The sequence below is a fragment of the Hoplias malabaricus genome, chromosome Y (assembly GCF_029633855.1).
Source record: "Hoplias malabaricus isolate fHopMal1 chromosome Y, fHopMal1.hap1, whole genome shotgun sequence".
Lineage (NCBI taxonomy): Eukaryota > Metazoa > Chordata > Actinopteri > Characiformes > Erythrinidae > Hoplias > Hoplias malabaricus.
Window position 1 is genome coordinate 13,976,101 of NC_089820.1, and position 15,039 is coordinate 13,991,139.

A 15,039-nucleotide genomic window follows, 5' to 3' on the forward strand; every position below is an offset into this window, starting at 1 on the left:
ATAGGCCATTCTACCTTCTCAGTGGACAAAGAAATGGAGTGGGAGCGATGGATGAGTGTGTACAATTGTTGTAGAGTTTTCTTTATAAAGCGCACAAGCTGATGTCTGTCTGAGCCAAGAAAAAGTACAGGGAGGGGAAATGGGGAGACTGGATGAACACTTTTGTTGTTTTAAGTGCTCTTAAAAGAGCTTTGAATTTTCAGCTTGACTCCATTGTTAACTTCCTCAGCTGTAGCCAGTGTCTGGGGAAAAAAGGAAACGGTTTGGCACGTAGCAAGTACAAATGATCTCCATTCTGAGGATGCTACTTTGAAGAGAACACTACTGAAGTACTACAGTAATCCATCGAAAGTTGACCTGAAACATGGGAATACTTGAATCATTTGTATTCAGAAGCTTCTTCTTTTATGCCATAACTTTTTAGTGATCTCTCTGCTAAGATGTGTAATTTCATGAAACATGCGAAGAACATTTTGTGATACTGGCTGTGATTTGGGCCTCTCCCCCGAGCAGATGAATCTGAGGACTCTGGATGTATCTGATGCTTACAAGGTTTCTAAAGAGAACCGAGTCAAAACGTGGTAAAGGACATCCTCCAGAAAAGCAAGTGACTGACATACAACTGTCATCATATCTCCAACAGTATGATGTTGATTTTGTGTTTGAGCCTCTTTCAAATCCTCACTTTTCCAGACCAGCCAGTCTGACCTAATTCTTGAGCTGTATTAATCACTAATACATAAAAATATATAGAATGGTTCCAGTAACTCTTAGCAACTACATTCTGGGTAAGGGAAAAAATGCTGAAAATTTGATAATTTCCCCAAGCTACTTGACGAATTTGTTTGTTGAATGCTAGTGTCGCAGAAAGAGTCAAATTGTTCCACTCTTATTCCAAAAGATGATATGACCGCGTCTGATCACTAACAATAAAGAGGTTGAGGAATTCTTTCCAATTTTCTGTGCTGAACTGAAAGAGATTTCAATGCCAAAAGCAAGATTTTAATCATAGTTAATCCACAGACTCCTGTACTCCGAGGAGGATGTGATGCTACCCACAACAACCTGCCATGTTAATTAAAAGGCAGACCTACGAGAAAAGGGAAACCCAAACACAATTAGCAGGTCAGCATACATTCCAGCCTCTCCCATAACTGTGTTTAAAACAACCATCTCTTCCTCAGATCACAAAGGGGCATTAATTGGACGACTGACAAGCAGACATTTCCAGGAGAAGGAGTAATAGTAAGGATGTGTGTCTGGATAGCTCTGAATCGCCGTCTAGGAATGTAAGAGTAGACTGCAGAGCTTTGGAGAGACGTCCATACCTGCCCCAGTGTTAGGGGTTACAGAAAACCATGCAAACCCCCCGTCAGCACAGATGGATCATATGCAAACTATTCCAGCATGTTTAAGGGGAAGAAAGCTTTTTTTCTTCCATTTACTTTAATGGAAAGTTTGCCAAAAATTCAGCCCTGCAAATGTAGTCAATCAGCCAAGACTTGTTTGGTGGCTATGGTTACGTCTTCAGTTCAGCACTTGAGCTACACTGTCAAGAAATTCTAAAATGTTAAATATCTATGGAATGGAAGCTCATGACAATTAACACTTACTTTAGACTGTATTTAAATATTATGTCAAATATATTGGCTTATGTGGTTTCTCACACAATTTAACATTTGCAACAAAGTTATTGCAGGCCCAGAAAGAAGTTTGAATACCTGACCATTTCTTTTCTACATTGGACTTTGGCTCTAAATTTAGGATTCGAAGGCCTTGTCTTCTTAACATCACACAAACAGCAAAGGCCTTCTGCATTACTAAAGTCTCACAAATCCAGGACAGATCATGAAATAAGAATACATATATGGGGACAACTTGTCTAACTTGACTTTAAGTGCAGGATTTGGAACAACAAACAAAGGTATACCTCTCTAAAACCCTGTCCAAAATTCATGTAGTTAGAGCTCTTTACATTTTGGAGTGAAGAAATTATACAAACAAAACCATGCTAGCAAATGAAACCGTGTTCTTAGTTAATGGACCTGCTTTCCCTTTCAAGGGGGTTTTTCTTTTCAAGATGGGATTAAGTTTTAACGTGTGCCACATCAATAGGCTAAAAACAGACTTGTTGTTCATTAATCAAAGCTGATAAATGCATCATCACCCCCTACTGTGAGAACCACCTTCATGATATGTTGGAATGATTAAGAAATTTCAAACTCGGTTCCTACACTAAAGTGTACGTTCACAGTTTTATCTAGCCTAAGCACCTCATTGTTGTCTTTATATGTGCTTATTTACTCACAAGCACTTACTGATGAGTATTTAAAGCCTGGTAAATGCAAGGAATTGCAGCAAGCCTCGATTTCTTGGTATTATTCCTTACTCAGTGAAAAGAATCCATGTTTTGCCTAAGGGCAGTATATCCAATGATATTATATAAACATAGGGTTCCCTCACTTGGTTATATTATCCTTAGAGCAAAGTGTAAAAGTGTACCTAAAGTTCATGTAAGGAACTTAGAGGTAAAGTTGTTTTAACTGATCAACTACACTTTGCATAAAAGGGAAACGGCAACTTTGTTTTGTAGTGAAACTCTTGCTTTAATTGTGCACAACAGGATGTACTAATTATTTAACATGTGCTAAAGGAATTCACTAATCAGGGCCTTAATCTTGCTCAAAGCTTTAATGAACTGTTTCAAAAAAACAGCTTTTCTAATCTGGGCTGAGTCTTGGCCTTGGCCTCAACCGCCACCAAGGCCTAACTCAGTACGATTGCTAAAAGAGATTTCAGCTCCCATTAAATCTAATGAGAGTTTGATTGGAAGAGGTGCAAAACACACTTTTCCATTCTTGGTTTAGTTTATGTAAGACTGCTGCAGGCCACTGAGCTCTGTTCTGAATAACTGAAGACCATGTTATGCTTTTAACAAAAAGGATTTTCTAGAATTGTTATAGAATCCAAGTCAAACATCATTTATGGAATATTTTCCCTTATATTTGAACATAATAACATGATATTAAGATGTACTGAATTTACTCTTGTTCAGTTACTTTCTCAGGGTGAGTCAAACATCATAGGACACCCATTTATCTGAATACCCCAGCAATTAATGTGTGAGGGGGCCTTTGTAGGCTATGTCCAGAGCATGGCCGCCATCTTGAAAGCCAGATCAAGGGCAAGTTTTTCCAATGGGAAGCTGGTCATGTAGCATATCGAAAAATAAAAGGGTTTCCTGCAACTCACCCTGTGTATGTATTTATATATATGTGTGTGTGTGTGTGTGTGTGTGTTTATATATAAGTACATGGCTTCAAATGTTGCATCGAGTTTCTTCAAGCTTTCTTCAAATGTTACTACAAATGTGAAGCAAACCAGTGTTACACAATTCTGAGATTTTTCTCCTGAGTGCACATCTGTACTGAATATTGTCATAATTCCACTGCTGCAGAAAGTTCAAAGGAATATATCTGAGGCCAGCTCAAATTGATTTAAGTTGGACATTCAATTAATGAATGTCTCCAGGAATATGCACAGAGCAAAACTTTGGCCTTTTTTTAGTCCAATGTGCAATAGATCAAAGCAAGAAACCAGCTGAGTTGTTTCTGCAGGAGCTCAGTTCAGCCTGATAATGGACTTTGATCCTGTCCTCTCTCAACAACATGCTCAAAAACCACTTAGCCGTACCAATCATTAAACCTGAATAACAACACAGAATGCGAGAGAGAGAGGGGTGATAGTACATATAGAAGATGATAAGGTAGAGAGGGAAAATAAAAAAAAACAAGATGAAAGAATACAGAAAGAAAATAGGAAGGAGGAAAGGTGTGGAAAAGAGAAAAACAAATAGAGAGGTAAAGGAATTTATCAGCAGAGTGTATAAACATTCTGCAGAATCAACAACTCCATTCCATTGGAATTACAAAGCACTTTCAGTTCTGTGGAATCTGCCTGTCATACAGTGTTCACAATGACAGAGTCTCACATTCTGCACAAACATAAACACACAGCTCCACACACACTGAGCAACACTAACACAGCCAAACTACTCAACCGCAGGACTTCTGTGGTCACTCACAAGACTGACCAGTGGCCACAGAACAAGTCCTCTATGCAAATAAGCCTAGAGACAAGCCACAATTGTCTTCATTGTTGTCAAATGCATGAAGAGGAAATAAAGCTGCATTCCTGCCCCAATCAATGGCACTACTTCTTCATACCTTAATGTTTAACTTATTATAATCAATATTTACAGCACGGATAAGTGAACCAAGTATAAATAATCTTTGTTGGTACTTATTTCTGGTTGAATATCTCACATTCCATCAAAATGGCCATGATCCAGTATTTTGTATGTCTACTTTCGCCATATTTATATGCTTAAAACATAAACAAAGTCATTCAGTGGAATTTGATGTGAAAGGCTTCATTATGAATTTAGACAAAAATGAAACTTGATTCAAAACTGATTGCAGTCATGGTGCTAGGAACAAGGAGTCTGGTTGAAGACTTTAATGTCGCTAACAGTTCCCTCATAAATGTATTACAAGACATTGTTATAAAAGCACTGCCTGAGACACTGTAATAAGATTTTTACCTGATGAGGTTGTATATAGGATAAGGATTTTTCCTAAACTGTACTTTTCATGTCAGAGTAATACAAGCAGGGTGCTATAAAGCATAAGAGTCCCCAAAGAACCACAAGGAACATTTTTTTTTCCATAATTATATTTGACTGAAATCGTATACTCGTTTTAGAATTCATTGGTAAATCTGGATAACATAATACCCTAGTTTGTATTGCCTGCAGGGTGAACTATGGGGGGTATTCCACAAAGCAGGATTTCTCAATTAGCCACCTGACTTAAGTCCAAATTTGAGGATTGTCCAACAGGAATCTCCCTCAACTTGGCTCACATTGGACTGGCTTCATATTGGTCTTAGATTATCTGACTAAACTGAGAAATCCTATTGTGGAACACTCCACCTTGTTCGCATCTTCACTGCTGTAAAAAATCTCAGACATAAGGAATCTCAGGAATAATATAATAATAATAATCATAAATATAACTATAAAACAATCCAGCATGAATATAATTCTCTATGATACACCATCTGCTCTGAATGATCTTCTGTATAACACAACAATTCTTCTAGTACTTTTGAAAAAATATTACAATTCTCAATTAAAATAAAATGATGCTTTTAACATACAGCTCTCCTTACATATAAATTAGTACATTTGAATAAAATAAGCAAATCAATATTAAAGACTATTAAAGCCTCGTTTATAAAATAGTTGGCTATACAGCCTTAACCTTTAAAAGATTTTCATAAGTGAAAATTCATGTTTTTCCATGTCATATCCATGTGTGATTTCCAAAATGTGAATTTGCAGATAATACTTGACAAGGAAACATTCAGAACATTTCTGAAATAGGAGCAGCAGTGTGCTATGAAGATTACAAAGTGTAATTTCTGAACATTCTTTTGCTATATAGCAATATGTAAATAGTAAGTATGAAAAGGCACAGAACTTATTGAAGTGTAGGACGACACATTTTATGAGCGTGATCCCTGCTGTGATCAAGATTGAAATGAAACCTTACCGAAAGCAAGCATTGTGCCAGGCTTCTTTCAGGACCTTGACATGAAAAGCATCCTGAATCCTGCCTCCACATCCTGCGCACACATGCTCCGTTCTATCTGTGGATCAAACACAAACCAACAAAACATTACACCTGATCACAAACTACTCACCCTGCATGCTTTTACTTGCCATTTCCAAATATTTTTTTTTCCTTTGGCACAGTTAGACTGTAGCTGTCTGACTACTCTCCCATTATGTAATCACTTCCTGCTGGTCAGTGTCCAAGAGAGCTGGCTGAAAATATGGTTTATGTTAGTGTGTCTATAGCTATATTTAGAAGAGAAGAGGGATCTTTAAACTAGGCTAACTGACTATTTTTACTTCTTTTTTTGCTCTGGCCATTATCCAATATCATCCCTCTGATACAGCTGCGTTTACATTTTTACATTTATTCATATATATTTTTTGTGCTTTTCGTGTTGCTTTAGAAATAATAGAATCACTGCTGTATTATGATTGGCCAAACCTGTTAAGATGGATATTAAAAGATGGATAATAAGATAAAGTTAAGATGGATATTAAAAGTGAGATTTATGTTAAATCAATAAAGCTGAAGTATACAATGCTATGGAGCACAAAAATACATGTGACAATTTAAATTAAATGTTAGATTGAACCTCTTTAGAACATTTTAAACTTATTTATATAAAGACCTTAATTTCCTATGCTCAGTGAATGTACTAAGACACTCCACTGCAGGGCTGGAAGTTACTCATTTTATAAGTATATGTTTAAGCTACTACTTTTGACTTCTATGCTTCTTATTGTTTCTGTTGCTTTTCTGGTTTACAATATTTCATCAATTTGATTTTGGGAAATGGTTTTAAAATATCTCTCTGTACAGCTAAATGATTAGCATTTAAAAATGCAGTTTTCCAGAGAAACTGACAACACGGTTGTTCACAGTTGTGGTGATAACTAGACTTCTGAAGAGTTTAATCGCTTAAAAGCGCCTTTGAAATTGGAAATATATTTGAAGAAGAAATACTAAAGTCGGAGCATTTATCAGAAAAAGTGTAGGTACACTGGTGATTAAATAGTTGATAAAATGTTAGTTTAAAACCGTAAAGACGTAAAGTAACGTTAAGTTTCTCTGGAGGGAGCTTTTTAAAAAGACATCTCTACGACTGAACCACACAGGACACATCGAAAGGTCGGTGGAATTGCCCTTTAAACTCTCGTACACTTTCAAATACCAAAACCAAGTTTTAAAAACCACTGAAACAGTCCGTGTAACAATGCCCATCAGTGTTCAGTTCTACTGACTCGCTCTGTGTTAGTATTTTACCTTCTTGTTCGTCCATCTACTCTCACTCTCTGTGATGAATTTTCCTCGAAGCACAAACATTAATATCACTTCACATACTACTCCACATCTGAGAGCTGTTCCCGATATTCCTACTGCTCCGACGTGCTACAAAATACACGAGAAAATCTGAGAAAGCGAGTCTGTAATAAATCCACTGCTCTTCGCTTCCTCCCTCTCTTCTCGTTTCTTTTTCTTTCACACTCTCTCTCTCTTCGTTTCTTTTTCTTTCACACTCTCTCTCTCTCTCTCTCTCTCTTTCTCTCTCTCTCCCTCCCTCTTTACAATTCTGAGCGAAATAGGCTGCTGCAGCCTCCCGGTGACGTAACGCGTGTGAGATCCCTGTACGGAGAGCGGAAGGGATCAAACAGCAAACATTAACACCTGAAACAGGAGAGGAGCTCAGGAGCAAGACAGAAAAATACTGACCTCACAGCGCCATCTGTTGACCACTGCCTTACAACACCACCTCGTTTAGTTAATTCCACAGCGCCAGCTGCTGACCACTCACACACAGCACCACTGCCTTCAGGCTATATTCTTCATAGTATTAATCTGTATTGTATTTAACTCCTATTATATATGCATTTCAGCATTTCATTGAACTAGGGAGATAGGAATAGCCGACTCCTAAAGGTACAAAGGAGTAACTATTTGCCAAATTCTGCCATAAAAGCACTTGATGGAGATCGTTGGAAATTGGAAAAAAACAACACATTGTCAGGTAAAACCTCAAGTAAAAATATTATTTTGAAATGTTAAATAAAGAAGGCAAGGTGTAGACCTTTGACAGGCAGCACACATTCAACTTGTCTAATAATGTACACTCACTGTAAATCCATAATTCTGCATTGACACAGCATTCACAGATCATCCAATCATCCAACTCTGGATGGCACAGTATATTGACTTAGTATCTCAAATGATGAGATAGTGTCTTGAGATATTGAGATAGCAACTTACATATTAATGAAAAAAAAATGTATTTTTTAAATTATTTTATATGGCAGAAACAGGCTTCTAGAAAACACAGACAAAAAGTGCTACAAATCTAAACAACTCGAGTTACAAATGAGTTTCTGTGGTGATTCAGACAATGAATAAATCATATAGACGGGGGGGGTAGTTCTCCAGAATTGTCTGTTACATTTAAATCTAGGCTGAAATTTGTTTGCTTTAAATAAACCTTTCTCTTTAGATAAAGGGTGCTTCAGCTTCAACGGACATTTTCCTTGTCATTGAAAAATTGCATTTAGCTTGCTCACATGGGGTTTTATTAATTTCATTTTAATTTTAATTTTAGAGGTCTGTAAAGCTGCTTTGTAACACCATCACTTTCTATGCCATTCTTAAATAGAATAGTTGACAGAGACCATCAGAGGAGCTCAGACATTAGACAAGTTTAAATTAATTTTGAATGATTATAAATTCCTAAATATTTGGAATATTTTTTTTTGTAAAATAACACTTTAAAGTAGAAAATATGTGAGGTTTGACCCTAAGAAAGTTACAAATAAACAACTTTAGAGACACATATGTGGATTTATGGGCCATGAAAAGCCATATTGGGCAATATTGAGTTCTAACAAGCAATAATTGACTTACTAAGTGTGTAGCTATTAGCCCTTTTTTAAAGTAATACATATTTGAATAGTGTAAAAAATTGTGTCAAACAGTTCTCCATTACGGGGCGGCACGGTGGTGCAGCAGGTAGTGTTGCAGTCACACAGCTCCAGGGACCTGGAGGTTGTGGGTTGGATTCCCACTCCGGGTGACTGTGAGGAGTTTGGTGTGTTCTCCCCGTGTCCGCGTGGATTTCCTCCGGGTGCTTCGGTTTCCTCCCACAGTCCAAAAACACACGTTGATGGGTGGATTGGCGACTCAAAAGTGTCCGTAGATGTGAGTGTGTGAGTAAATGTGTGTGTGTGTGTTGCCCTGTGAAGGACTGGCGCCCCCTCCAGGGTGTATTCCTGCCTTGCGCCCAATGATTCCAGGTAGGCTCTGGACCCACCGTGACCCTGAATTGGATAAGCGGTTACAGATGATGAATGAATGAAGTAATGAGACCTCCATTACCTTGAATAAGGCGTTAAATGAATGGTTAGGGTGCCCTCTTGTGTTAAGAATAGAATAGCTTTTATTATCGCTGAGAAAACAATGTTCAAGAACAGTGTTAAAACAGTGAAATGCAGTTTTTAGCGTCCTTTCTCAGGCAGTAGTTAAAAGAGTTAGTGAAGTTCCTATGAGTTTTTCCACCTCTCTCACCACTCGCTGAAGGTCTCTCCTGTCCTGTGCTGTGCAACTGGTGAACCATACTGTGCAGCAGTATGTCAGGATGCTTTCGATGGTGGCTCTGTAAAAGTTCACCAGCAAGTGTTGAGGGAGGTGGGAGTGCTTCAGCTTCCTGAGGAAGTAGAGTCTCTGTTGTGCCTTCTGCACTTGGTATCGGAGGTAATGCACTATAATATACAATTCCCCTTATAATACAGATGATGAAAAAGTTACCTTTTTTAAAATAAGGATTGTACATTGTTTGCTTGAGGCAGATTCCTCATTATTTGTTTTTATTTTAATAATTTATTTACATAATTTACATAAATTACACCACGACAAAGGAAAGAATACAGTCCCAGCTCTCATATGATATCCTTAATCATCCATATATCTTATAAAAGATGAAAGTTATGAAGCAGAGTATGTGAAATTACAATTCTGGAACCATCTGAGTCAGTCAGGTTTTAAAGTACTGTTAACATTAAATTCTGCAACAGCGTATTAGTTTTTGCAAAGCTTGCATATTTTATATTCTAACTTATTGTCTTTATTCCAATCATTTTAATTTTAACTATTTGTGCAAAGCCCTTTCTGAGGTGCTAGATGTTCTAATGAGGTTCTAATGCTTTGATTTATTTATGTTTTTATGTAATTTTAATCATGTCATTTATTACTGTTGTAAAGGGCTTTTATGTTTTTAATTATTATGCTTAATTGTTTTATTTTTACTGTTTCTTTTGATTCTGTAAAGTATTTTGAATTGCTTTGTGTTTGAACATTGCTCACATTGCCTTGTAAAAAGTTTTAAACAATTATATTTTACTTGACAAGTATATACTGAATATAAATGGTACTTTAGTGTTAGCTGAGCTACCAGAAAGGTAATTTACATTTTATAGGATTTATTTTTACTGCGAATGGTTTCCCCTTGAATAATAAAGAGATTTGGGGTAAAAAATGGGTTTGTCCCCTTTAAAGGGACAAATCATTATAAGCCAGACCAGTAAAGACTGAATACCTGAAATAATATGGAATTCAAATGAGAGTTTCCATGTAGTGTCTCAGATTAAAGTCCAGTGAAATAGAAAATCACACACCTATAACAATTAGTCTCATAGCCTGGTTTAATAAGGAATAATTATTAATATATTACAATTTGTATTCATTATTATTAGTACATATTATATATCTCCAGTAACTATAAATGTATCATCCGTATCCAGTCATTGTTGTATGGGACTAATGTTAGGTCATGTCTGTGTGTAAAGTGTTATTGTTCTCAGTATGTAGTCAGTCTGTGAGACCAAGCCCTTTTCTCAGCAACACCCCCCCACCCACACACACCCACACACACACACACACACACACACACACACACACACACACACACACACACACAAGCTGTGTCATGGTAAACAAACTTTGCCGTGTCATGGTGAACAATCTTTGCTGTGTCATGGTGAACGAACTATTTTCCAAAGAGCTGCACTCTCAAATCAAACTTGAACAGAGATTCTGACATAGATAATGCTCTATGCAAATACCTGGATTTGCACACGTGTGTGTGACAGAGAGAGAGAGAGAGAGAGAGAGAGAGAGAGAGAGAGAGAGAGAGAGAGAGAGAGCGAGAATATTTGAAAATACAGGTTTAAGTTCTGGGTGTGTCCATAATAACAGTCTTGGAAGTTGGGTGCACTTAGAGACGGGTTTTTTCGACGTCACCGTCTCCATTTCGCGGAAGACCCTTGCCAGTGGAAAAGCGACAAGTTTTAAGCGTGTCGAGCCGAGCCATTCATTATTCCGAGAATTAATTACATTTGGACACCAATTCTTGAATTTCTGGTATTTCACTTAATTCCCTTTAGGGACATTTCCCTAGTTTGTGCAGGTGTAATATATCTCCTTAGCAACAAGTCTATAAGTCCAAAGAGCTACATTTAAGTGCTTTGCAGTGGTAAAGTAATAAAGATGCAAATAAATGACAAAGAGAAGGACTGGCGCCCCCTCCAGGGTGTATTCCTGCCTTGCGCCCAATGATTTCAGGTAGGCTCTGGACCCACCGCGACCCTGAACTAGATAAGCGCTTACAGATAACGAATGAATGAATGAATGAATGACAAAGAGAAGTGTACAGACTATGAGTGGTTGTAGTGTGTTAAGGTTCAAGTGGGACTTCTGTTTAGGCATCACATTATTGTACAACAGCAACACACACATCACACATAGAGAGGAATATGTGCCAATCTCTCTCTCTCTCTCTCTCTCTCTCTCTCTCTCTCTCTCTCTCTCTCTCTGTGTGTGTGTGTGTGTGTGTGTGTGTGTGTGTGGGTGTGTGGGTGTGTAAATATAATAATAATCTGTTTATGACAACCAAAAGATTAATTGCAGGAATAATTAATTGCAGTTAATTGCAGGAATTTATTATATAAACTCATTAAAATAATTATGTAAAAGATATTTTGAAAAAAAATAAAAGTGAATAGCATTCAAATTAGTATATCATGTATTCGTGTGGGATTATAAGTTCTGTATCACATGCCCTACCCCAACTCCTCCCAATACTGAATGGAGCTCCCTCACTGATTTATTGCTTCACAGTCCAATGTTGAGACGCTTTATGCCTACTTATACCACATTTAACATTGAGCTTAGTTTAAAGTGGTTGAATTCGCTGTGTTTTAGGGGCGTTTAAAATGTTTTCGACAGCACAGGGTCGAAGCCTATTAATGTTTCTCGCCAACCTACTGAATGTTTCTCTTTTTCCTTCCCCTGTATTTATTTATGTCTATATTGATGTAAAGCGACACTGAATGTGAGAAAGGCGCTATATAAATGAAACATTATTGTTATATAAATTCATCTTTCCTCGAGTCTAACAGACACCAGTGTGGAGGGGCGGGTCTCCTTACATCATCGCGCTCTTTAACCAGTAGCGTTATCTTATCAGTAGCTCCACCCAATCTCTGCCAGGCCACGCCCTCCCAGTGCTCCGATTGATCGAGTTATCATAGAACGGGTTCTTATACTGGTCTGAAACTATTTTAATACGTTTCTTTTATTTACTGACTCCTGGAATTGTTCTGAATGGCCAGAGTTTCTATTTTTATTTTGGCTATATCCGTCCAGTTGCTAAAGGATAATGCGTTCTGGATAATAAACGCCACTCCATCTCAAATGTATTGGTTCACATTGTATTTCTCTGTAGATACAAACGCTTGTGTACTTAGACACCTGTGACGGCAGAATACACACCGTAAATTATCAGAAACAACTATTTTTAAGGAATGTCTATAAAGGTAATACAGATAATAACGGAAATGTATGCCATAGATACAGCTGTAACAGTAAGCTATATTAGTCGATAGTATATAGTAGGATTATATTAGCCAATCAGAGTGCAAAGAGGGCGGGGTTTACCCGTATAACTGGCGTCCCTCAGCAACGTGCCACTAAGGAAACAACGGGGACTGGACTACAAGGAAATAAAGTTGTGTAATAGGAATCATATCGAAGTCACTCTAAAGGGCGAATTTTGCGGGGTGGGGAAAACAAGGATTATTAAATGTGAATTATTGTAGATCAGTGAGGTTTATCTCTCCATTCATTCGAACCTAGATAAAGCGGGCCGGTCAGAAATCAGCTTTATAATAAACTGGTACCTGGTTGGACTATAGCCTCAAATTGAGGAAGATATAAAACCAGCATTTTGTCACCCGGTCAGTTCTATGACCTTTACTTACTCAGGTTGAGCCTCTGCACTCCTTTACATTTTTATATTTGAAACTGAAGCGTTTTAGCTCGTATTCTGCAGTGAGATGGGGAAGGGAACAGAGAGTAAACCTCCCACGGACGGCTGCAGCTCTCTGGCCACCGAGAGTGTGGAGGAAGCCGGCGGTGTGGAGCTGATGAAGCTGGAGGATGTGGAAATCTCGTCACAGGAGAGAGAGACCTGGTCTCGCCGTCTGGAGTTCGTCCTGGCCTCGGTGGGTTACGCTGTGGGTCTCGGCAACGTGTGGAGGTTTCCATATCTGTGCTACAGAAGCGGAGGAGGTGAGTCACGTAATGAGAATAACGACGCGCTACGGTTATACGGCATCATTATGCGATACTTATAAGTTTACTACAGTTGCTGATACGCATTGCTACTAGGCTACAAAATACATATTAAGATTATTGATGTTTGAGAACAGTAGCATTGTAATAGTAAATACTGTTTCTCAATGTTTTACAAAACTACACCCTTTACGTGAAACAATGCTGAAATACACAATACGTATCCCTATACAAGACAACGTTGTAACTTTATAAATATGTCAGGATACTTGAGTATATGTTCCATTTTTACCGACATATACTACGGTACAATATCATTTGTTATAACACAAAGCCCAATAGGTTTAAAAAATTATACACAATATATTATGAAACAATACACAATATACATAAAGGCACGGTACCCACTATGTGTTATGACATGATACCCCATAGATATTATGAGACGAAACCCAGTGTAATGACAAAATATTTATTACAATAGGAGTACACTGTGTTATAACACAACGCCTAATACCTGTTATGACATGGTTCCACAGGCTTGGTGTAATGACATGGCAGTTTTGTTATGATGTGGTTCCCAATAGGTATTATGTGATACAAAATACCCAATACATATTATGTACCTGACACCTGATTTTATGACACTATGCACCATATTTTTAAAACATTATATCCAATAGATTTTATGACAGGAGTTCCCTGTGTGTTATGAGACAACACCAAATACTTGTTATGACACATTACCCGGCTCTGTGTTATGACATTATATATATTATGTCACATACCATGTATGTATCAGTGTCAGTGCCAGTTTTTTTCTTTCTTTGTGCTTTAAAGATTTTTCAAACAGTCAACTACAGACCAACAGGCCATCATCACTACTCCACAGACCAGACAACACATAAACCCACAAAATCACGTACCATGTAAACTAAACCCCAACAACAACAACAACAACAACAACAAAATAAAACCCATAAATATAAAATGTATTCTGCAAATAAAAAGACAGTTTACTTTGGAAGTTATCATGCAGTGAACAAAGCAGATGCTGAAGCAGCAGGATACACAGAGGTGGGAATTTATTACACATGAAATAAATCCTGTAAAACAAGTCATTCACACATTGAAATACAACAGTGAACCACAAACAAAAGACACAGAGAGAGTCAATAAAGGGAGGCATGATAGAAATCTCCTGTGAATACTTTCACTGTCACACCTAGGCTCAGAGGTGTAGGGTATGGCTAAGGAACAGAGCTGGAAAAAAAGACACTTGGCAAGGGACACAAATAATTAAAAATGTACTTAGGGGAACTGACATCAAGAAATATATCAAAAAGGAAGAGAAACATCAGTTGTATGCAGAAATTAGGCAAGTGGAAAAAAGACAGTGTAAACTTGCTGTTGTCAGATGAGTCTACCTTCCAAAATGTTTTCAGGAAATACAGAGATCAAGTTATCTATGACAAAGGTGAAAATGATCATCCGGGCTGTTATCAGTGAACTATATAAAATCCGTCATCTGACAGAGTAGTGATCATGTCATGTGTGACATATTTAAGACGGTGTCATGATAGATGCACGGGCAAATATTGGGATTTTAGAGAGATATTACCTTATTTTCTGACCATGGGTGGGTTAATTAATTGACATTAGTAATTTTTCCAGTCCAGTCCTCTGAAACACCTACTCAAGCTGGCCCACGTTCCACTTCAAACATGTACACTTAAGGCTAGTAACCATT

At 37.6% G+C, this 15,039-nt stretch overlaps 2 protein-coding genes across 2 annotated transcripts in view; one reads left to right on the forward strand and one right to left on the reverse strand.

Annotated features, from left to right (window-relative positions):
* LOC136678985 (LIM domain kinase 2-like) overlaps positions 1–7,306 on the reverse strand; it is a 39,540-nt gene extending 32,234 nt beyond the window's left edge. Inside the window, exons 1-2 of the mRNA XM_066657213.1 lie at positions 6,945–7,306; positions 5,616–5,712 (exon numbers count right to left, since the gene is read on the reverse strand). Of these exons, the coding sequence (XP_066513310.1) occupies positions 5,616–5,712; positions 6,945–6,960 (113 nt within the window). The 5' untranslated portion in view covers positions 6,961–7,306. The remainder of the gene's footprint in view (positions 1–5,615; positions 5,713–6,944) is intronic.
* Positions 7,307–12,763: 5,457 nt separating this feature from the next.
* Positions 12,764–15,039, forward strand: part of LOC136678002 (sodium- and chloride-dependent GABA transporter ine-like) — a 35,266-nt gene continuing 32,990 nt past the window's right edge. Inside the window, exon 1 of the mRNA XM_066655748.1 lies at positions 12,764–13,286. Within this exon, the coding sequence (XP_066511845.1) occupies positions 13,052–13,286 (235 nt within the window). The 5' untranslated portion in view covers positions 12,764–13,051. The remainder of the gene's footprint in view (positions 13,287–15,039) is intronic.